The 22,147-nt window shown below is 39.4% G+C and overlaps 3 protein-coding genes across 5 annotated transcripts; 1 reads left to right on the forward strand and 2 right to left on the reverse strand.

Moving 5' to 3' along the window:
• Positions 1-2,750: 2,750 nt before the first annotated feature.
• On the reverse strand, positions 2,751-3,857 carry LOC135648987 (sterol carrier protein 2-like). The gene is made up of 4 exons (XM_065167052.1): positions 3,494-3,857; positions 3,338-3,398; positions 3,136-3,235; positions 2,751-3,023 (listed from the first exon to the last, which is right to left on the reverse strand). Exons 1-4 carry the CDS (start codon positions 3,614-3,616, stop codon positions 2,942-2,944), a joined length of 366 nt encoding a protein of 121 aa, XP_065023124.1. The 5' UTR covers positions 3,617-3,857; the 3' UTR covers positions 2,751-2,941.
• Positions 3,858-4,540: 683 nt separating this feature from the next.
• On the reverse strand, positions 4,541-11,327 carry LOC103999167 (bZIP transcription factor TRAB1). Of its 3 annotated transcripts, none has more exons than XM_018818414.2 (5): positions 11,183-11,327; positions 9,828-10,875; positions 8,661-8,732; positions 8,019-8,048; positions 4,541-4,849 (listed from the first exon to the last, which is right to left on the reverse strand). In XM_018818414.2, the coding sequence occupies exons 2-5, from the start codon at positions 10,860-10,862 to the stop codon at positions 4,775-4,777; spliced, it is 1,212 nt and encodes a 403-aa protein (XP_018673959.2). In that variant the 5' UTR covers positions 10,863-10,875; positions 11,183-11,327; the 3' UTR covers positions 4,541-4,774. The 3 variants fall into 3 exon arrangements, with proteins under 3 accessions (XP_018673959.2, XP_009419107.2, XP_018673960.2); XM_009420832.3 differs by having other exon boundaries at positions 9,828-11,008; positions 11,183-11,323; XM_018818415.2 differs by lacking the exon at positions 11,183-11,327 and having other exon boundaries at positions 4,541-4,896; positions 9,828-11,171.
• A 7,203-nt stretch (positions 11,328-18,530) lies between these two features.
• LOC135648984 (G-type lectin S-receptor-like serine/threonine-protein kinase At5g35370) lies at positions 18,531-21,599 on the forward strand. The gene has a single exon (XM_065167049.1). It carries the CDS (start codon positions 18,634-18,636, stop codon positions 21,346-21,348), a length of 2,715 nt encoding a protein of 904 aa, XP_065023121.1. The 5' UTR covers positions 18,531-18,633; the 3' UTR covers positions 21,349-21,599.
• The last annotated feature ends 548 nt before the right edge of the window (positions 21,600-22,147 follow it).

The raw sequence follows: 22,147 nt of genomic DNA on the forward strand, positions 1-22,147 counted from the left end.
GATGTCACTTATCATGCACAACCAACAGTATTCTAAAAGAACAAGCCCTTGGTAGCTCAAGAAACCTTTCGACTCCATTGTTATAGACATCTTGATATTAAAACCACTAGCTGGATCTGCATGACCACAATCAACCATAATTGACAACCACTGTTATGAGTGTCAAATGATGTGATTATAATTTCAATCTCATTCCATCATCCAGTGTTCTAGTCCTCTGTCATTGGAGACACAGATCATTGGTTAGTCAAGATTAAAGAAACTATCCCTCCATCTGAGTCACAGTTCAACCCATAAATTATTTTCTTCGGCATACCACAATATTCTTATTTCATATCACACATGCCTCACTCATACCCAATGATACTGCCATCGATAACACAGATGATTAAACTAACTCATCTCTGTCCCTAACTCAAACACTTCAACCAATTAAACCTGGAAGATGCAGGAGTTTTGCGAGTCCTATGATTCTTTTCTTGGAAAAGTAAGTTTAAAGAAGTCGATTACTCCCAAAACAGGCACACTCTAATCTAGCAACAAGCATCAAGTAATCAACAAAAACATTAACCATGCCATCAAAAAGATCAAGTTTTTAAGACTTCTAGAACACTATCCTATATTTAAAATATAGTTCTGTGTCTTATTACATATTTATGTGACTATGAATTTGATTGATATTTGAATATCAGTCATCATAGAATTTAATTCATAAAGTGGATTCCCCTACAAAAATACATGAGTCTTAGTATTTCCGGTACCAGTAGCATTGAGTCGCATATTGTACATCAGTCAAATATGCTCCTAACTTTCATTAACATATGTTTGAGCATCCTTACTTTAAGTTCAACATTCAGTCAAATCTCATATATAGTATACAAGTTCATGCAATTAACTAGTGCAATTTCGCATAATTCATACTGAATTCAAATATTCACATGTGACAGTCAGCATTTTGTGATGATACTTCTTTCCTGATAAGTAAACTGGGAATTCAAGTGACAAGTTTCATCCTCAAATAAGATGTTGCCCTGAAATACTAACCCTGAAGTAAATATCAACATAGGTGTCAACCTAAAACATCATGATCAGAAACAGGTTTCTCAGGATGCACTTGGTCTTATCTGGAAGCACTATTTGTTATTTTTTCAATCATGATGCAAAAAGTTTTATTCATTTTTCAAATACTTTGGTTTTGTGTTACATGTGAGACAATAAGAACAAGATGAACAAACAACTAAGAAAAATGAACAAGAACCTGACATTTGATTTAGATGCCAGCCAAGAAAAATCTAAATAAATTTCTGAAACTTATTGATGTTATCCAAATAGATCTTGTATTAACTATTGCAAATTGATAGTTGATCATAGATGTCCATCTCATCATGGCAACGGGCATGATGCATACATCAATGAGATCAACTAATGAATTCTCAAATTTTAGGTGAATGCTATGAAGCCTAGCACAAGACAGGCCTCATGCAGGTGATTGGCGTTAATGTGTAACTGCTATTGTAAGTATTGATCTTCAGAAAACACATACAATCGATGCAGAACTACCTTAAAATGACCTCCATAAAGATCCCCCAAAGTTAATCATTGAAGAAAGGATGAAATGTATAAGCATTATTTTCTTTAAAATCCATAAAATGTATAATCCATTCTACAAAGCTATTACTAGGCAACTTTTTGCATATAACTTTCAAATCCATAAAACCCATAAAACATATACTCCATTCTATAAGCTATTAGTTGGCAACTTTTTATATATAACTTTCAACAAAGATGTAGCAATGAAGCTACAAGACAGTGAACCTAGATGCTTCTGAGTTGGATAGTTTTTTCACTTAAGATGAGTGCAGTGCATATTTCATGGCCAAGTTCTGAATTTCAGTCATCATAAAGTAATGATTGACAACTGGCATGTTTATACAAGATCTCAAGTGAGGAAAAAATGGATAACTTACTGACAACACTAAAATGATCATATTTAATTTGCTTGACTGATACTGGAAGGATAAAAGCCTTCTTCAATGTAGTGGGACAACTTTGAAAGATATAAATGAAAGATCATACAACTTAAACATAACATATTACCAGAATGTGATATATAGATATCCATAGCATTACTAATCCACTCTATCATGGCTGCAAATTCGTTAGATTTCCCATATATCATTAAAAAAAAGATCTGGACTGTTAGATATTTTATGGGAATATTCTTTCAACAATGTGTTTTTCTAATCTAATGGATATCTTAATTAAATTCATATTTTCTCCATAGATAGTCCAATTACCGAATCTTTCACGCTTAGAATAATAACAATGTTAACAGTCTAGGTAGGATAAGCATTAATTAGTATCAGATTTAGCAGTAAAATCATTAAGCTTTATTATGAATTATTTTAGTGAACCTTAGAAGTGCTATTTACTTTCCATATTTTTTTTATTACAACCTAGTTCCCATTGCAACAAGGCTAATAATTTTAATATAATCTTTACATTGTTTGATTGCAATAGTTGTGATGTTGTTGCCTTTGTTCATCTTTTTTTAGTTTCCTCTACATGGCAAGAACTTGTAGTTGTGAAAAGTAATAAAACTCACAATATAAAGTAAGGAAGATCTTATGACCAAACAGGAATAGAATTTATTGTAAGTCTTAACACTCCAACACAATCATGTAACTGATTAAATAAAACAAGAAACCTAAAGATTCAATTTGAGCTGCAAAATAAGTTGCTAGAGGACATTATGAAGAAATAATCAATGGATATAATAAACTTTTAATGGATCATAAGAATATGCAAAACCTATCCATGTTCAACCTACTCATATAACATTACTTGGTTCCATGTCTGATCCTTCCATAACAGGGCCATAAATCAAAAAGCGACGTTATTTTATTGTCCATAAAGAGAAAAGGACGAATAAGCTTCCAAATTAAAGCTTCGAAGGTTTCGGGAAGATATCTGGAGTGAACTTCTGCGCTGCACTTATACTACCCTTGATCTTCATAGCTCCCCTGCAACCAACAAAAGAAACACACCAAGAAATATCAATAATCAAGCAAATGTCTTTCTTTTTTCCAGATGAGAAAGGAAAGAAATTATAAAGGAACAACTAATTGTAATCACCTAATGAATGCGATCTGCGGATTCATCTTTCCTGTAGCAATAGAGAGGAAATCCTTATCGGTGAACGAGAAGGTCGCATCTGGTTTTCCATCATACGGGCCTAGCATAGACAAATCACAAAAACAAATACATCAATTCTACGATCTCTATTAACCAAACAAGGAGGCAAGGAAATTGAAGGGGAAGGGGCAAAAGACGAGACCTTTGGTGACCTTTCCTTGCTTGAGGTCGACGACAAAGATCTCCTCATCCACCCCAATCTTCTGCAGGCCCCAACGAGCAGGAAACAAAATTTAGGGTTAGCGTTACGGTTTCCGGCAAAAGGGAGCATCGACGTCAGAAAATAAAACATAGGGACCTTTGGAGCGATGTTGAGCTGGTAGACGAGGCCGATCTTCTTGGTGACCTCCTTGCCGGCGTCGGTGGAGAGATGGATCTTCATCTGCTCCAAAAGGCCTGCGGATTGCAACGAGCTCTCCATCTCTTCTTCCTTCCGCACTTACCGAATTCCTCCCCGATCGAACGACCGACCGATCCAGAGACGCAGGTAAGAGGTGGCAGAGGGATGGGATGGGATGCTTTGCTTGCGTTTGCGTGTAGAATTGTTATTGGGAGGGAGAGGAGGAGGGGAAGGGGGTGGAATTAAATGCGATGGCGATGAATTGCCTACCGGCGCAGTAGGGGGAGACGGACTGACGGGTAGAGATTGGTACCACTTAGCCAGGGAAAAAGGACGAGGCCAGATAATAAGATCGTCTTAAAGCAAGTAACTAACAGTTGTCGTACCCGAATCCGGACACGATCAAATATTAACATATTTACTGTTTAATTTTTTTTATTTTAATATAGAGTTTTTGATCGGTAAATTCAAATCTTATTTTTATCACATACTATCAAAAATAAATAAATATTTGAATATACTTAATTAGCTTCCTCATTACGTATTCTTGATTACTTCGTATCCACTGTTCCTAAGCTTATTCTTTCCGGACATGTATGGTTATCGAATCTAGTATCCATTTGATATTGAAGTCTGATTGGAAGGCTAAGTTGATTTTGCACAATCTAATCCATCTTTTATCCTTAGTGATTATTAGAAAAGATTTATGGGATGATACGATCAATTTGAAGAGAGTATGCGGTTTAAGGAATCTCTAACATTATATTCAACTATAGCGAAAGTGCCATATATCCCTTTGCAATTAATGATTTTTTTGTGTTTTAGTTAGGACATGTTGAATACATTTTGAATTCCAGGCACAAACATGTATAATGACTCACCACCAAAATCTAAAGGCAATATGTGAATTCAAGAGATGGCTCTTTACAATGCATATCACACTGGGGGGGAATGCTCATAGCATGAGGGGGGGGAAAATGGCCCTTTGAGAGCAAACAAGCAAAATAAGATGGATGAGAAATTAATTATACAAGATCTGGATTCTACAGCAAGAGGTGCAATTTCCTGCTATATACACAACTGTTCTATGAGCTAAAATATAAGATATTCTGGTTCAACAACTATCATTTTACACATACACATAGTTCAATGATAAAAAAAATCCATTTAGTCGATCTCAAATAGTTTCACACCATGGGTTTTTATAGTTTGATTCACCTATTGTCATCAAGTCCCGCTTTACCATGGACCTGTTCGTGTCCTCCTCAACCGTTGTTTCTTTTGTCCATGCTGCCGCTTGATCACCTGGAGGACCTGATAGTTCCGACTTTAACCTTCGTAAGTACATTCATTTTCCATAGCTATCGAATGTGAAAATATATATTTGAGAAGAATTCAGAATAGAAATATATGTATGCAAAGATAAAGGGCTTTAAAAAAAAAAGCAACAAATAGCTTTTTCTGAGATGCTCTTTCCAAGTTACAGATACATGTGGATTTCTGAGTTATCATTGTATCTTAGAAGGTATCCATTATCACTGCCTGTCAAACTATGGAGGATATTAAATGTTGCTTCCTATGAGACTATTATTTAGTGTGTCACCTTATTACTCCATATCCTGGTGAAATAGAAGAAAACTATATGGTGGCAGACATTGGAACAACTGCTTTGAGAAGCAACATAAAAAAATCACATGTTTACAGTATAACATTTTCTTGTCATGAATGCAAAGAAGTTATTATTGAATCGGATAAGCAACAAAATGTACTACTTTGTGCCATAGTCATTCAAGTATAGGCTTTAAGTCGCACTACTGAGCAAATTTTGAAGTACTATCATAAACTTAAATTTAACTTAGAATAAAAAAAGCATCAACCTATGAAAATTCTGTTCGATAGATCAGAAAACTTAAACGTAATAGAAATGTAACCTATAATTCTGTGTGTCAACTTAATGATGTGAAGAACCTTGTGACTTCCATAACAATAACTTCTATAAAAACAGAACGCACTAAATTGCCACAAAGCCAAGATTAGAGCATGAAATTTCTATGTTCATTAAAAACAATAAGAATATAGATATTATGCAAAAATATAAAAAATTAAGCTTTAAAATAGCTCGCCTATAAATCCTGCAAGCAGCAAAAAAGGATCTCTTTATGGTGCTGACCTTGTCTAGCATGTTTTTGGCTAATTTCTCACCTTATAATCAGAAATTCGGCAAAATTAAATAGGTCAATCCAACTTAACTAGAGTTGGTCGATTTAACTCAACTCTATGTGATTTCAAGCTTACAAAGACAAAAAGGAAAGAAGAAGTAAACGGAAATAAAGGAGAAGAGGCAAGTCATGTGGAAGGAAGGCAAAACTTCAACCATCACCATGAAACAAGATGCCATAGCTATTATGTTCTCAATTTGCTGCAATTATCATATTTGTTAATTATCACCGTTGTTGTAAAATTGTACACTTACCAATAAAACAAGAAAAACATATCAAGGATAAATTGTTAACCTCTACCACAAAAATGAAGGGAGTACCACATCTATCATGATTCATATAACACAATGAATTTTGCAATTTTGGATCGAGCAACAAAAAGATACATGTTTCTTTAATGATGATTCCACACATCAATACAGGAACAGACTTAAGAACAAAAGTTCTAATATGAAGTCACCAAATCATCTTTGTAATTCTTGCCGCAAAATAAGTTACAGTCAGTGCCTTACAGTTGCATGAAAATCGTCAATCACATTAAGCAAAAGTAGGGTGAAAAATGTCAAACCAATCAATTTTCCTTTTAGTAGTAGAAAATGGTCAGATACCATTTCCACAAATTTAAAAAATGGTTAAGACGAATCACTGGTGATAAGGTTTATGCTGGGTGCCAGGCCACTGAAGATTTATGCTGCCAACTAATGCCATTACAGAACTCTCAAAATATTCTCGAAGAGCTCCCAAAATAGTTTACTTCATTCAAAAATCTATTTCTGGTAAACATGTTGATTATGTCAGATTTAACTCTTTTGCATTACAGATTGGCATTCCTCTTCTTGATGAATTTTGTCACCCATGAAATACTTCATAGTCATATAGAGCAGAGAAACTTAGATTCTGGCTTAAATCATAGCTATAAATGACGTTTTTGAACAAAAATCTAGCTTTTGCCAACTATTTCAAACAAAACTAAAATCAAAACTATAACTTTGAGATAAGGGCTAAATGGTTGCAAGGGAAATTGTGAAGAAGAATTTTTCAATGATAAATCTTCTCATTAAAAAATTAATTAAACTTCTCTGGTTTGTCGGAAAGGGAAATGAAATCTTTTGAATTTTCTTTTCTTAAATTTGGAATGCAGAAAAAACTGAAGTTAGCCTCTTTTCTCAGTGTTGTTGGAAAGTCATAAGAAGATTTAGGAGAGCTTTATTTTCATTTTTCAGAGAAAAAATCTGAAAAAAAAATAAATTGTCCTAGAGATCCAGAAAACTATCTCTGCCTTTCCTGTTTACCTGTCAAACAAACATTGGAGAAGAATGTTTCGTGAAACTACCCATACTGTCAAACATAATCTCAACAATGCAAGCATCACGTACACTAAGACATGATAAACAATGACATTATCTAGAAATCTAGTGGTTATAAGTGATATTGAATAATAAATGTGACCAGGGGAGAGAAGGGAGGTTAGAATAGGAGATAACAATAAAATAGATTCACTGAGTGAGTGAGAGAGAGAGAGAGAGAGAGAGAGAGAGAGAGAGAGAAGCCCTTTTCTAATTAAAAACAGCAAGCAGCATTTACTAGTTCAACAATATCGCAGGTATCAAGTCAATCCATGAAAGGGTGTGCAGATCCTTGCTTGACTCATACAGAATCAACCAGGATAAAAAAATTGATTCCTTGACCTCATACACTCTGTTCATTCTCTGTTTTGGGTTTCAAGTTATAAGAACTTAAACATTTTAGAGACAGTAAGGACAACAAAATAAATGATTTATCTGTCAATACTTCGGATATTTCCAAATAGATATGCAGTAGAAAAGGATCAAGGACATATGGGTGTTTGATGTTCCATCAACTCATGTGTGGACTATTCCTCCTCATAAAATTTTCTTTGTTGTTTGAAAACACAAGTCATCTTATTTATGTTTTCAACGGCATATAAAATCAGAGAATAAAATAAGTTAGTACAGCGAAGAGAAGCATATCTGAAAGATATTACCTTCAGTCTAGTAACTTGTACGGAAAGCTTATCCAATTTATAGAGAAGAAAATGTTCCATCAATAATATAACATAAAAACTGCACAACTAGTTGTCAAGAAAAGAATGCAATGCAACTAGAAACTGCCAAAGTTATCAAGTTAATCAACTATACATTCAAAACAAAAAATATATCAGAAAAATTGTAAACAGTGAACAGAAATGGCTAAATGTTGAAAAGAAACCTACATAAATAATCATTATAAAGTGAAAGAATTACCTGATTCTTCTTCATCTCCATCATTTCCACCTGCAAGCATCAAAGAGTGTCATCAGAAGTTCAATCTTTCATTTTGCTCTCAAAATTGTAAACATAGTCTTCATATTGATCCTTTAAGAAAAGTACATGTTGTGATGCTGAAACAGAACATACATTGATATGGGGCAGCAAAGCCAACACAGAAGAAACGTTCATAAAAATCAATCGTTATGACGAAAACGTCAAGGTGAAGGTTTTAATCGTGACATTTATTCATCATTTATCTTATTATGGAACATACCATAGAATTGATGACAACATCCAGTAACATTTGGAATTTGGTGTTTCTAAGCCACAAATATCAAATCAGGATACCAAAGAAAACCTTGAAACTATCAGTCTTAATTTGATCTCTACCTTTTAATATCCCTACCACAAATGGTTGCATAGAATCTGTAAATTTGGTCTTATAAACATTCAAGTGCAAAGACAAGGGCAATGCTATTATTGGCAATTTTACAAAACCTACATGAAAATTGTGATGATAGGCAAGAAGAAAATGCTGGGACCCCTATTTTTATAAAAATATTTTGATGAAAAAATGAACAATGAATTTTGGTTATCATGAATCAGACATGTTGAAGTACCATTAAGAAGAAATACCTGTTTTTTCTGCAATTCTTGGTTTAGCTCTTTGAGTTTTGCCACTTCAGCTTCCAACTCCACAGTATAAGCCTAACTCAAATAAAATGTACATAAGTAGAATGTACACAGGAAAAGTCATGAATAAAGCAAATTATTATCTACATAATATCTATTTAAGGGCAACAACCACCAGAACTCCCTTTTCTCTATTTAAATGAAAAAATAATGATAGATAAGAAGCATGGCAAATGTATGATCCTGAAAGTTCTACTGTCCTGTGTGCCAGAGGTTCTAACAGCTTTATTGTTCTATAGCCTCAGTTATGTTTACAATAACAACAACATATTCACAATTGTGGGTCAATCTTTTACTTCTTTTGTCGTGTTATTTCCAAAATCCATATTTTGAACAACATATTCTTAAGTCTCAACATCTTAGAACTATTGACAAATTAAATCTAGTTAACCTACTGATCTCTTCCGGTAGTATTATTTGAAAAAATAAGGGAAAAATGTGACTCTCAAGTTGGCAAATTTAATTGAAGTATTTGACATAACCATTGTGCATGACTATCGAGCACAGCATTGTGGAGAAGTGAATGTGTTACAACGAAAGGAAAAGAGAAGTTTTGTTTATTTTTCTCTAAAAGCTGTTTTGTAAGCACGTTGATCAAAACATACCTCTCCAAGGAATTTGATGCATTAAGATAAATTTAGATGAAATGCCTTCCAACAAATAATAACTCATCATAGTTTGTCGCTGCACGAGGATCATGCAAGTCATCCATCTTTTAGAAGAATGTTGTCAATATTGACAAAGAACAGAAACTAATAATATGAAGTGTGCTAAGATAAAACCTCACTATCACTAGCATTTCATGGTTGGTTCAGAATCCTCAATTCTTTGAAATTAACAAAAAAACCTAGGTAGAAAGATAGACGAAGCGCAGCAAAAGATGGATCAAGTTACGAAAACTGAGATCAATGAATTGCCAAACAACAGAGTCTCATGAAATTCACACGGAGAAGAAGTCATCTAACTAAACAAAATAATTCTATGTAAATGATACTATTCTACGATATGTATGAGAAACACAGAAAAACAAGGAAAACTATATGCAACTACGCTAAATAGCATAGGCTATGAATTTAAACAATTTCTAGAGAGCATAGTAAAACAGATCACCTGCTTCCGGGCACGTGATCTAGCAGCTGACTCCCTGTTCTTGATCATCCTCCTCTGCCTCCTTTCCACAACTTTATCCAGACTCCTATTACGCTTCCTTTCCCTCGGCCCACCATTAAACACATATGGAACAGGTGATAAAGAAGATAGATCCCCGTTGCCTTTAACAATTTCATCTGAAGACAGATGGTTTTTTGGCGACCCTGACGCTCCCATGACTCCAGCTGTGCTCAGACCAACCATCCCCGTCATCAATCTGTTGTTCATCCCGACGTGGCCAAAGCCGCCAAGTTCTCCGCCTCTCATGCCCTGCGGGCTCACCAAGCCCATGCTATCTCCCAGGGGAACTGGAGGCGCAAAAGGTCTCGCAACAGTGGATGTCACCCCCAAATTAGCAGCTGAACAGTGAGCAATTGGAACGTTTGCCATATTTCCATTGCTTCGACCCGGTGCCTGATTGAACTTGAGTTCCAGCCCAGCCGAAGTGTTCACGGCCGGCAAATCTCCATAGTAGATATTGGTGTTGTTACTTTTATTGCCAATCGGCGTCGGTGGTCTCGGCGACGGAGCCATATCCTCCCGCACCACTCCGGCCCGCACCAAGAACTCCTCAAGGGTAATCTCCCCGAGGGTGGGTTGCCGCGGGAAGTCCGTGCCGCCGCAGCTGGCGGCCAGTCCTTGGCCGGAGGAGGAGGGTTCGACGAGGCCCCGCCAGACCTGGTCGACAGTCTTCTGGCTAAGGGTTCTGGGCAAGGTGAGCGAGGCCTGCCGCTGGAGGCCGGCCCCGGCACCAAAGCCACCGCTGCCGTCGCCGAGGGCGGCGACCATGGCGTAGCTCTCCTCCGCGGTCCATATGTTCTTAAGGAACTCGTCCATGTTCATCGACCCGAAGTCCTTGCCAAGCCCCCCGCGCGTGCTCTGGAACTCGTCGAACGTCAGCGAGTAAATCGAACCCTGCCGCGACAGCAGCGTCGGCGGCGGTGGCGGCTGCGCCTGTCCATCCTCTCTTCCTACTCCCAAACTCTTGGAATTCATCCCTCCTCACCTACTTCAATATTTCCTCAAAAACCAATCACACCAACAAAATAATCAAGATCAGACTCCATACAAGTCTCCAACAATCACAACCAAAACCCAAAAATTCCCACAAAACACAGACAAACCAACAGTACTAACACCTCCTGCCACAATATTTTACACAAATTGGCATCTTCAAATATCGTCCTTGCCGAAATTGACAATACACACAAGATTCTTATAATTATCCTAGGGAGTGCGCGCAACATATTTGTGCAGATGCGCAAGAAACAGAGTGAAAGAGAGAGAGAGAGAGAGAGAGAGAGAGGACGACGGACCTGTTATGTCTTGATACTTGGAAGGCAAGGAAACCTCCGCAGGCGATCTCGCGATGGAGGCCGGCCAGGTGTCAGGACGCAATGTTGCGCGGAGATGTTGAAGGCCGAGGGGGAATCGCATTAAAACAGTGATGGACTCGCGCGACGTGGCGTGATGCGGAGCCGGGAGCGAAGCTTGATGACGCTCCCACCCAATTGAAAGCCGCATCATGGTGCGATCTACACCGTCGGTTTTGCGACACGACAAGGGCGCTTTGGACGGTTTGATTTGTACTCCGAGTTCGTAACTGGGAGGATGACCCACAAGCTGAGTGGACTCGCAGGACGGTGACGTGCACGAGTTGTCTTCCTTCCTGCGACCGTCGGACGGTGATGCGACGTCTTGTAGGGTGGTGATTATAAATTATGATATCTCTATATAATTATGAAAATAAAAAATATATATTTTATTTTTCGGTGATTCTTATTGATGTAAAAACTTTACTATCCTCCCTTTTGATAGTAGAGAGTTATCGATATTATGTGAAGTCGAAGACGTTAGATAGGATAGCGAAGTAGGAGAAATAAGACAATGCAAGAGATGAGAATCGTTGTCATTAGGTAGGCCATCCGGAAGGATAGCAAAGTTGAATGAGAGAATAATAAAGTAGGAGAAATAGAATTATGTAGGAGATGAGGATCGCCACCGACACCACCGTTCGGTAGATTTTCCGGGAAGATAATAAAGTCGGAGGGGAGAATGAGCCGGAGGAAGGATATCAAAGCTTTCGTAGAAATTATCGTTATGTGAAATTAATATTTTTGAACGATAAAAATAGTTGAATTATCTTTTTATCCATATTTTTAGTGTTATTTCTGCATGTATTTATCTTCAGTAGAATCGATTACGTGAGAAGAAATAAAGTTAAATATTTCACTTTGATAATTATAGTGATACTAATATAACTTTCTAAAATATAGTAATTGAGATACTAAATGTAGCTAACTAAGTATTAGTGATATTGTAATCGGTTGATGTTATTAGTGATTTAGATTTTAGAGTGAAATGAGGATCCTGTTCTTGACCTTTTGGTACTTAGCTTTTAGCTGATTGCATATAAGTGTTAGCTTTTACTTACGTAGATCAACGTTCATGATTCTTGTGGCAAAAAAAAGTCATCGTGCACCAGCTATATTGCAAGTAATAGTAGACAATGATCTCCACGGCACATCTTATATCTCAGCACAAACTCATCAACGGGAATGTGAGTGAGGTGGAGAAGAAACACTAAGGAGGACTTAGATTGCTTGAAACATACAACTCTTTTCATCTAAGCCCCGCTACATAAGTTATATCTAAATAACAATAATAATAGTAATAACATTCTACTGGACGTAGTAGTGATGTGTATATTCACTTGACTTGGTTCGGATTCATATGCATAGAAGTCCAACATTGTTGAATGAGGGGCTTGCGCGTTCGTTGGATGGACGATCTGCATAAAGATCGAGGCCAGGTGAGTTCCTAACGAGTTTCCTTCGATATTCTAGTTACATCAGTTTTGAGTAGACAATAACTAACAATGATTATTATGTTGTATGTGATGGAGCATATTATGGATTTCGTCATATGGACACGACCCTCAACCACATCAATGCAAGCGCAGAACCTCAGGAGGAAGACGTGACGCCACATCGGATGTGCCACCAGGAATTCGAGATGATAGCCGTTCCCCTCCCACGTCATCTGAGGCCACATGAATTGGTGTCATCCCGACAAGGATCAATAGCTATCAAGAAAGTAATAGAAAAGGTATTGGAATGAAAAGCCGAAAGCAAGAGACAAATAAAACATTTTTATCTCACATATATGGGCAAGTATAACATGACACATGAATCTCAAATTAACAATGATAACTCTAAAATTTCCTAAAGAAAATTTTAACTAATCCCACAAAAATTCATGATAAGGTAAATACAAATTAGTTGCAAAAATTAACTATAAATCTCAGATGGTTATATTAAAAATGATGAGGTCAATAATGGCCGATTGATCTTCAACTTATTGTATATTATGTATGTGAATAAAATAATTCTTTTCTCATTTTATTAGTTATGAAATTTAATATCAAAATATGAGGATTTTGTGTCCTTTTTTTTTTCTTGTATGTACTCACTTAATGACAAGTGAATCACATCAATACAACCCTTTATCATTTTCCTTTTGTCACATCAAGCTTAGGTTGTGAACAACTAGAATTCGTTATTTGATTGCTTTGTTTGATGAGTCCTGAGTGGCCAAAGAATATTCACATCAATCACAATAGATGTGTGGGGATTATGCACCTCAATCACAAGGTTTACAAAGAAGAGTTAAACAATAATACCTATTTGGGAAATGCAAATGCTTGTGGAGCTAAATAACTCATTATTATATTTTTAAAGGAGAAAGTTGGTCGTACCAAATACTTTCATGGAGACTGCCTTAAAAAAATAAAAATAATCATGATATATATATATATATGTATATACATGTATGTATGTATGTATGTATGTATATATGTATATATGTATGTATATATATATATATGTATGTATATATATATATATATATATATATATATATATATATATATAACTAATGTTACAAAAAATATTTGCTCGAATATAAGCTCAACGTAAGATAGCCGAATCAATGTAAGGGGACAAGGCATGTCACTTTTGTTCGCTCATGTAGACGTAAGTTTGAATGCGGTGACGGGTTACTTTCCCTTATTGTTTACATGGACAAGAGTCCATTGAGGTAATTATGTGCTATCCTCTCTTAAAATTTCCCACAAGACAAGACATTTTATTTTACTTGGTATATAATGCTACATTCGGTACGATAGAGTGCATATGCAGGGTTGTGGGGAAGGAAAAAAAAGATAAAATCAGAATTAGTGAGGTTATAGATATTAAAAAAATTATTTTATTAGTTTTTTAAAAGGTTATGAATAGTAATGTATTGTTAATAATGAAAAGACTTGAAATAGTTGTTAGAGGAATAATAGATGATGTATTGGTTAGCCCGATGTGGTTTAAATATATGTGCACATAAACGATGAGATGCTACTAGAGGTCTCCCGAGGTTAATATGAGTTCTCATGAGATTTGATGATAACCTACATGAAGATCGAGGTTGAGCATGGGTTTCTCGACCCAGCTCCTCTAATAATAAATTTATCTCATGGTTTGTTGGTTATATTTCCAAATCAAAAAATGAAGACATGTAAACTATTAAGTTAGGTTATACTAATGATAATTTAAAGGGAATTATATACGAAAAATGTAAACTAGCTCAAATAGAGTCGACATATAAATATCGATTAAAAACGAAGATAAGTACAATCATTTGCATACAAGAAAACTCGAATCTTGACTTAGATAGATTCAATTAAAATTTGGTAAGTAAAATGTCTTTTCTTAAAAACAAGATAATATCTATATTCTATGAGTCTATTTATAAGAGTTTAATAGAAGGGTTAGTATTACGAGAAGATATGTTTGATGATTGGGTTAACTTGATGTGATTTGGACCTATATGCATAGGGTTATCCGAGATGGAGGTGAAAATACTAAGCTCTCGAGATAGTTGTTCGAGATGCTTCGAATATGAAAATGTCGAACTCTCAAGAAAGTTATTTGAGGTGTCACCTATATGAAAACCAAGATCAGAAAAAGATTCTCGAATCGATCCCTCTAACATCCAAATTAGTAATCTGAGATAGACAAATACAGTCATCAATAGCAAAAAAAGTGACTACTCGAATATATTAAAAGTAAGATTTTATACTTGGTAATGAAGTGAAGAAACGATATATTTTATATAATATTCTTTTGAGATAATTTTTAATTATCTTTAATAATCTCCATTTGACTCCTTTTTTACGTAAAAGATAAGGGTGATGACAACACATAATTGCATATCGATGTCCACACGGGAGTAAGGGACATCTTCTATCTCCTTTTTTCTGCTTGGATACCATACGAAATATATATATTAGATTGATTGACTGATAATATTATTAATTAGTATCCAAAAATTAGGAAGCTTCAACTCTTCGTACACAAGAAAGCTGGAATCTGTTACCGTGTTCGGCAATAATACATGACAAGAGATTAAATTGCCCAGGAAAATAGACAAAATTAAGAACACTCACTCACATTAGAACTAAACCTTATAATGCCATCTCCAAAGCCTTCAACATCTCGGGCCATGACTTCTGATTGCAATGAATGACCTCCAATGCATTGGCACACATGTTTCGTGTGTGTTTGCTTTCAATCAGCAGCTAAGATTTTTTCAACTATATAAAGAAATATCACAGTTTTATTGAAGAAAATACTCTTCCCTAACGTGTATAAATAGTGAGCATCATATCAAACACATAAACATCTTCGTCATTTCATTCTTAGCAAGCTCTGCTTCAACCTACTTAGCATCTTCAACTTCACAGTTAGTACATCCAGCAGCCATCAGACCTCCCCTTGCGTCCTTAATGGAAAGAAAAACCATCACATTTAATGAAGTGAATGGAAATATCGATTAAATCTGTAGTACAAGCTGGATGGAATGATAGAACTCATGCTAAAAATATATTATCATTAAGATCAGAGGTCATTCTTGCAGACCATTCAACAAGTAGGTGCAACAGATCTCTGAAGATTACACAACAGAACAGCTCGAATTGTTTGAGGGTAGACAACTTAGTGCGATCACATAATCCTCTATTTTAAGCACCAAGAATCAGGGCCTCAACTATTCTTGATGGATGACATGAAACTTCTCCACGGCTGCAGCAACTTTAGCATGCAACCACACCACTGGACTACGAGTCCTACGATAACTTCATGCCAACCTTCACACGATGGCTGGCCATCATAAATATTCACATATACTGTATTCAATAAACTCAGTATACCAGTCTTGGAATTGGAATAATTAATATATGCAGTCTTACTCAACCAATCATAATTAATGTGAAAAAAGAATAATTTCAAGACAAAGAATGGTTAAATTTTATAATACTAATACATAAAATCAGATCTGGAGATGGAAATATTCAAGTTTCAAAGCCAGGGAAGATGTGTTTCGCCTGGTCAAAACAAGATAAAAGAAGGTGTTAAATAGTCAAAAAGAATCGGTCAAGCAAACAAATGTGATCATATTTTATATCAATGGTCAAAAGAAGCTATCGAGAAACCATGCGGCTTGTGATACGTTACACGCAACTCCAATGTGGATGCTTGGCCTGTTCTCTAGAGATGCCAAAGAGCCAAATAAAGAATATATCCCCTGCGTGTAACACGGGGTTCGTATTCTAAAACAATGGCTTATGCACAGTGTTCTTTTAGTTCTCCCATAGGGCAATTCCCTTAGCAACTTTCTTTTTCTTGGTTATATAAACCTCGTTTATACCTAAGATTCATCTTTATAGCCTGCTTATATAAATGGGAGCGCGTTAAAATTTTTTGGTATTCAGGATTTTCTTTTATCATAGATTGATAGAAGTACAATTTCAGATATCTCAAAGAAATGAATTTCTTATTTTTTTGTCATTCCTAACGGTAGGGTATCTTCTAGTTTCGTCCTCGAGATGGTGCCAATATAGAACCTCGTTAGAGCCAGCATAGAACCTTGGAGCCAATATGGTGCATGTGTGCCAATGAGGTACCTCGGATCCCTGCGAGACGATGGGCCATGCCTACGTCACTCGGGACTGTACGAGATGATATCGCATGGAACCACCCGAGAATGCCCAAAACGACACCACATGGTATGGAACCATGTAAGTCGATCCGCATAGTGCGGAGTGTACGAGCCAATAGCCCGAAGCATCGATGATCATTAATGAATCACATACAATCGACCCTCCACTATAAGTATAAAGGTGACCCCCTAGTCAGCTCCAGGAGATCGAACCTGGAATGCTAAAAATACCCTCAACTCCATCTCATACTGAATTAAGTTTCGGACGAGTCGAGTTGGGAATCCCCCTCTCAACTTTGACTTATGTGCATAAATCTAGCATAGAAGAGCCCGCCTCATACTATTCTACCTTGGGTTGATCGGACTGACGGCACTCCGACCCGACCAGATACCGACCCCCTCGCCTTAAGAATCCATGTAGATGATATTGTGCCCTTTGGATTGAACCAAGCCGTGTGGACTCCTTGAAGAAGAGATGGCAAAAGCTTGAAGTTTAGCTTTTTTTAGAATTTGTGATGAGTTCATATGTTTAGAAAATAGATATTCTAGACGAATTTAAAGTGAAGTAAAATACATGAATGCTATGCGTGTTTGTTGCCTTCCCTAAAAGTCAAGAGGGAGCGCGAGAGAGAGAGAGAGAGAGAGAGAGAGAGAGAGATTAACTTGTAATCAACAGGGATGCATGGCGGTGGCATGTAGTGGAACACCAACTCCTTCCAAGCTTTCTTCTCCTTCATCATCTTCTGCAGATTGTTGCGTGCTTCTCCTCCATTTACCCTGCAACTGATGCACCACCCCAGCTGGGATTCCACGGTTCACCATTTGGAAGAATGGCTGGTCTCCGCCATGGAGGGTACACACCCGGCCACCATGGCCCGTCGCCGGCGTCTACGACGACTGTGATGCCCGACCGCTCGTGCTCCGAGCTCATGAACTCTGTTGCCGGTGGCCACGGAGAGATACGCCATCTCTCCTTGAGGTTAAGGGGTTCCGAGCTGCTGCTCGCGGATTGTACTTACGGCAGGACTCAAAACTTCTTACTCGTAATAGTGTTAATCTCCTAAAATATCACTCTTACTGCGTATCAGACTATTTCTTTTCTTAATTTTCTTTTATATTAATTAACATAGTAAAATAAATAGTTTTGTTATATAGCAATCTTGCATTGTATATTACAATGTATCTATTTCTTTATGTTGTATACTAAAAGCCTATTATGATTTTTGAGCTTCATATAAATAAAATATATCGGATGTTGGATGAGATTTAGAAGCTCAACTTTTGATTAGTGAATTTGAAACATCACCGTTAAATTGATATTTTATATTTTATTTATCTATTAACCTTTAATTTGTTTTAAAAAAATATATTATTTTTCAAATATCTCAAAAATAGAGAATTTTATAATATTTTCTAGAAAATAAAAAAGATTAATCATATGATTTTTTTTCACACATATAGTGTTATATATATAATAGTTCTCTTTTTGTGTCACAAAATTTGAAACCTTAAATTGATGTGAAGTCAATAAACAATGAAACTGAAAAGACCGGTCCCGATGTCACAAACCCACATAAACTCGGGCCGGTACGTACTTCCCACCGCCGCACTTCTCACGACCTCCGACGAGTCAACGCCAACCCAAGTCAGCACCAAACCACCCTCATCTTCTCCTTCTCCACCTAATGGAGGGAGGCTTCACACTGCATCCACAACGCCAATGCCAACCTCCTCTTCGCTCTTCCTCCTCCTCCTCCTCTTCCTCTTCCTCCTCACCCGCGACTCCCTCGCTGGCCCCGTCGCCACCGAGTTCCTCTACCCCAACTTCACCGCCTCCTACCTCAACTTCGTCGACAACAGCGGCGTGTTCCTCGCCTCGCCCAACGCCAACTTCGTCGCCGCCATCGCCAACCCCGGCGGCCAGCAGTCGCGCTTCTACCTTTCGCTTACCCACTCGGCCACCAGAAAAGTCGTGTGGTCGGCCAACCGCGACGCGCCCGCTCCCAGAGACGGCACCGTTACGCTCTCTACACGCGGCCTTGTCGTCTCGCACCCCAACGGTTCCGTCCTGTGGTCCACTCCCCGCCTCCCCTCCCCCGTGCGCGCCCTCCGCCTCCTCGACTCCGGCAATTTCCTCCTCCTCGATGCCGCCAACGCCACCCTCTGGCAGTCCTTCGATCACCCCACCGACACCCTCCTCTCCAGCCAAGTCCTCCCCGCCGGCTCCTCCCTCATCGCCTCGGTCTCTGATAATGACTTTGCTAGCGGCGATTACTCCCTCGTCCTGACCACCGGCGATGCCATCATGACCTGGAAGGGCGGCGCCCAGCAGTACTGGAGCCTGTCGAAGGACGTGCGCTCGTTCAAGAATTCCAATTCAGGAGTCGCCTACATGGCCACCAACGTCACCGGCCTCAACCTATACTCCACCGAGGGGAAGGTCGTGTTGCAGGCGTTCCTGCCGACGTCGGATTTCCGGATTGTGAAGTTGGACCCCACGGGGCGGTTCCACGTTTTCAGCTACTCGGCCGCCAACGCCTCGTCGATCCTCGACGACGAATTCACCGCGCCGACCAGCAACTGCGATCTCCCGTTCCCCTGCCTGTCGCTCGGCGTTTGCACCGCAGGAGCCAACGGCTCCACCTGCAACTGCCCGGCTCGCTTCGTGCAGTTGGAATCTGGCAATTGCTCACCGGCCAACGGATCTCTACCTCCCTCATCCTCTTCCTCGTCTTCAGCCTCCTGCGGCGGCGATTCGGATTTGGCCACCACTTATATACAGCTTGGGAGCGGAATTGACTACTTCGCCAACAAATTCGCGAGTCCAGCGACCTCCGGCAACGATATCTCAGCGTGCCAAAACCTCTGCACAGGGAACTGCACATGTCTCGGATTCTTCTATAGGAATTCTTCCAAGTCCTGTTATCTCATGCGTAACACACTTGGTTCTCTCTTCAAAAGAAATGCCGGCGAGACTTCGAGCTCCATCGGCTACATCAAGACGCTGGTTTCAGGATCGTCGCCACCGACTTCGGGCGGCACGTCGAAGACCCACTTGATCGCGATCTTGTTGCCCACTGTAGCGGCATTCTTGCTTATTTTCGTCGTAGTCTCGGCGGGGATCATATGGTGGAAGAGGAGCAACGACCCGAGACGCCTAAGGATGAGAAGGCCATCAAAAAGGCTGGCAACGAAGGAGATAAACTTAGGACGCCACAAGTCGTCCAAGACGCAGTCGTTGGACACCGATGATGACGAATCGACCGATGAGAACGATGGCGGAAGCGACACTTTGATACCGGGCCTCCCGACCAGGTTCACCTTCAAGGAGCTGGAGGCGGCGACAAACTACTTCAGGAACAAGATAGGCTCCGGGGGGTTTGGGGCGGTGTACAAGGGGGAGCTCCCGGACAGGACGACGGTGGCGGTGAAGAGGATCGAGAGCGCGGGGCTGCAGGGGCGGAAGGAGTTCTGCACGGAGATCGCCATCATCGGGAACATTCGGCACGTCAACCTGGTGCGCCTTCGCGGGTTCTGCGCGCAGGGGAACCGGCGCCTACTGGTGTACGAGTACATGAACCGGGGCTCCCTGGACCGCTCCCTGTTCGGTGTCGGCCCAGCGCTGGAGTGGCAAGAGCGGGTGGACATCGCGAGGGGCGCGGCCCGGGGCCTGGCATACCTGCACGCCGGCTGCGACCACAAGATCATCCACTGCGATGTGAAGCCGGAGAACATCCTTCTGCACGACGGGGGGCAGGTGAAGATCTCCGACTTCGGTTTGGCGAAGCTGCTGTCACCGGAACAGTCGGGGCTGTTCACAACGATGCGGGGGACGCGGGGCTACCTGGCGCCGGAGTGGCTGACCAACGCTGCCATCTCGGACCGGACGGACGTGTACAGCTTCGGGATGGTTTTGCTGGAGATCGTGCATGGGAGAAAGAACCGGTCGGGGGGGAGCGAGGAGTGTGAGGAAGAGGAGGAGGGGAGTGGGTCAGGATGGTCGTCGGCGGCGGCGGCAGGGGGCGGTTACTTTCCCCTGGTGGCACTGGAGGGGCACGAGGAGGGGCGGTACCTGCAACTGGCGGACCAGAGGCTAGAGTGGCGGGTGAGGGAGGAGGAGGTGGCGCGGGTGGTGAAGTTGGCACTGTGTTGCCTGCACGAGGAGCCCTGGCTGCGGCCGAGCATGGCGGTGGTGGTGGGGATGTTGGAAGGCAACATGGAGGTGTGGGAGCCGAAGGTGGAGTCGCTAAACTTCCTGAGACTCTACGGCCGAGGGTTCATGGAGCCACCGGCAGCGGTGGGAGGCGGTGGAGGAGGATCAGAAATAGTAGAAGGGGTGGTGGCTTTGGCTGGAGGTGACGATACTGCATCACGTACGAGCGCCGTCACGGGGTTTGCCGTGGATGGAAGCGGGTCCTCCAATAGTTGCTGCTGATGTTTTTTCCTTGATTTCTTTTATTATTGATTTGCTTCTATAAATTATGCAGATAGATAAATTATTATTGATTTCATAGTTGGGAAAAAGATTAGGGGAATTAGTTTGGGTTAGAAGATGTCTTGAGACTGAAATATTGAATATGAAATGCATAGAAAGAAGTAATTATTGTGCAAGAATGAATTTAGATTAGAAAGGTACGATGCTTCATAATCTTAAAAGGCAATACATGTACCACTAAGTTTTGGAATTCATGAGGTTGACCTATATCGGTACATGAATACATTGATGCCCCTTATAGAGGTATTGCATTCAAGCAGCTGTACCAAAGATGTTCTCCCTCGAAAGATTGATGTTCATTTTTTCCTTGGATCTTGGAAATGCATATTTGTATATCATGACAAAAACAATTTGAAACGAGGCAAATTTCATCAAATTATCTGCATCAAGCAAACTCATATCAGTTTGACATAGAATCTAATCTATAAGACTTGGGTTACATATCAATTTGACATAGAATCTAATCTATAAGACTTGGGTTACATGGCAGACAAAACTAAGCATTTAAAACCACAAAGGCTCATATGCACAAAACCACCTTATCATTATCCAGATCATCAATTAACTGGGAATAACTATAATTCGAGAAGCAACTAACAACAATGCACTAGTAAATGTACACAGCAAAATAGGACATAAATATCCTGAAGGTAATGATATTAAATTTAAATAGGGACATAAATATGTACAAAACCAAGGGTTATTATAGAATTTACACATGAATTGGAAGGCTGAAAGG

The sequence above is a fragment of the Musa acuminata genome, chromosome BXJ3-9, assembly GCF_036884655.1.
Source record: "Musa acuminata AAA Group cultivar baxijiao chromosome BXJ3-9, Cavendish_Baxijiao_AAA, whole genome shotgun sequence".
Classification (NCBI taxonomy): Eukaryota; Viridiplantae; Streptophyta; class Magnoliopsida; order Zingiberales; family Musaceae; genus Musa; species Musa acuminata.

Coding starts and splice junctions, on each gene's coding strand:
- LOC135648984 (XM_065167049.1), top strand. CDS start 18,634: ATGCCAACCTCCTCTTCGCTCTTCCTCCTCCTCCTCCTCTTCCTCTTC.
- LOC103999167 (XM_018818414.2), bottom strand. CDS start 10,862: ATGAATTCCAAGAGTTTGGGAGTAGGAAGAGAGGATGGACAGGCGCAG. Junction 8,049..8,660: donor AAGAATTGCAGAAAAAACAG/GTATTTCTTCTT, acceptor TGATGCTTGCAG/GTGGAAATGATGGAGATGAA. Junction 4,850..8,018: donor TGGAGATGAAGAAGAATCAG/GTAATTCTTTCA, acceptor CGGAACTATCAG/GTCCTCCAGGTGATCAAGCG.
- LOC135648987 (XM_065167052.1), bottom strand. CDS start 3,616: ATGGAGAGCTCGTTGCAATCCGCAGGCCTTTTGGAGCAGATGAAGATC. Junction 3,399..3,493: donor AGCTCAACATCGCTCCAAAG/GTCCCTATGTTT, acceptor TGGGGCCTGCAG/AAGATTGGGGTGGATGAGGA. Junction 3,236..3,337: donor GCAAGGAAAGGTCACCAAAG/GTCTCGTCTTTT, acceptor TGTCTATGCTAG/GCCCGTATGATGGAAAACCA.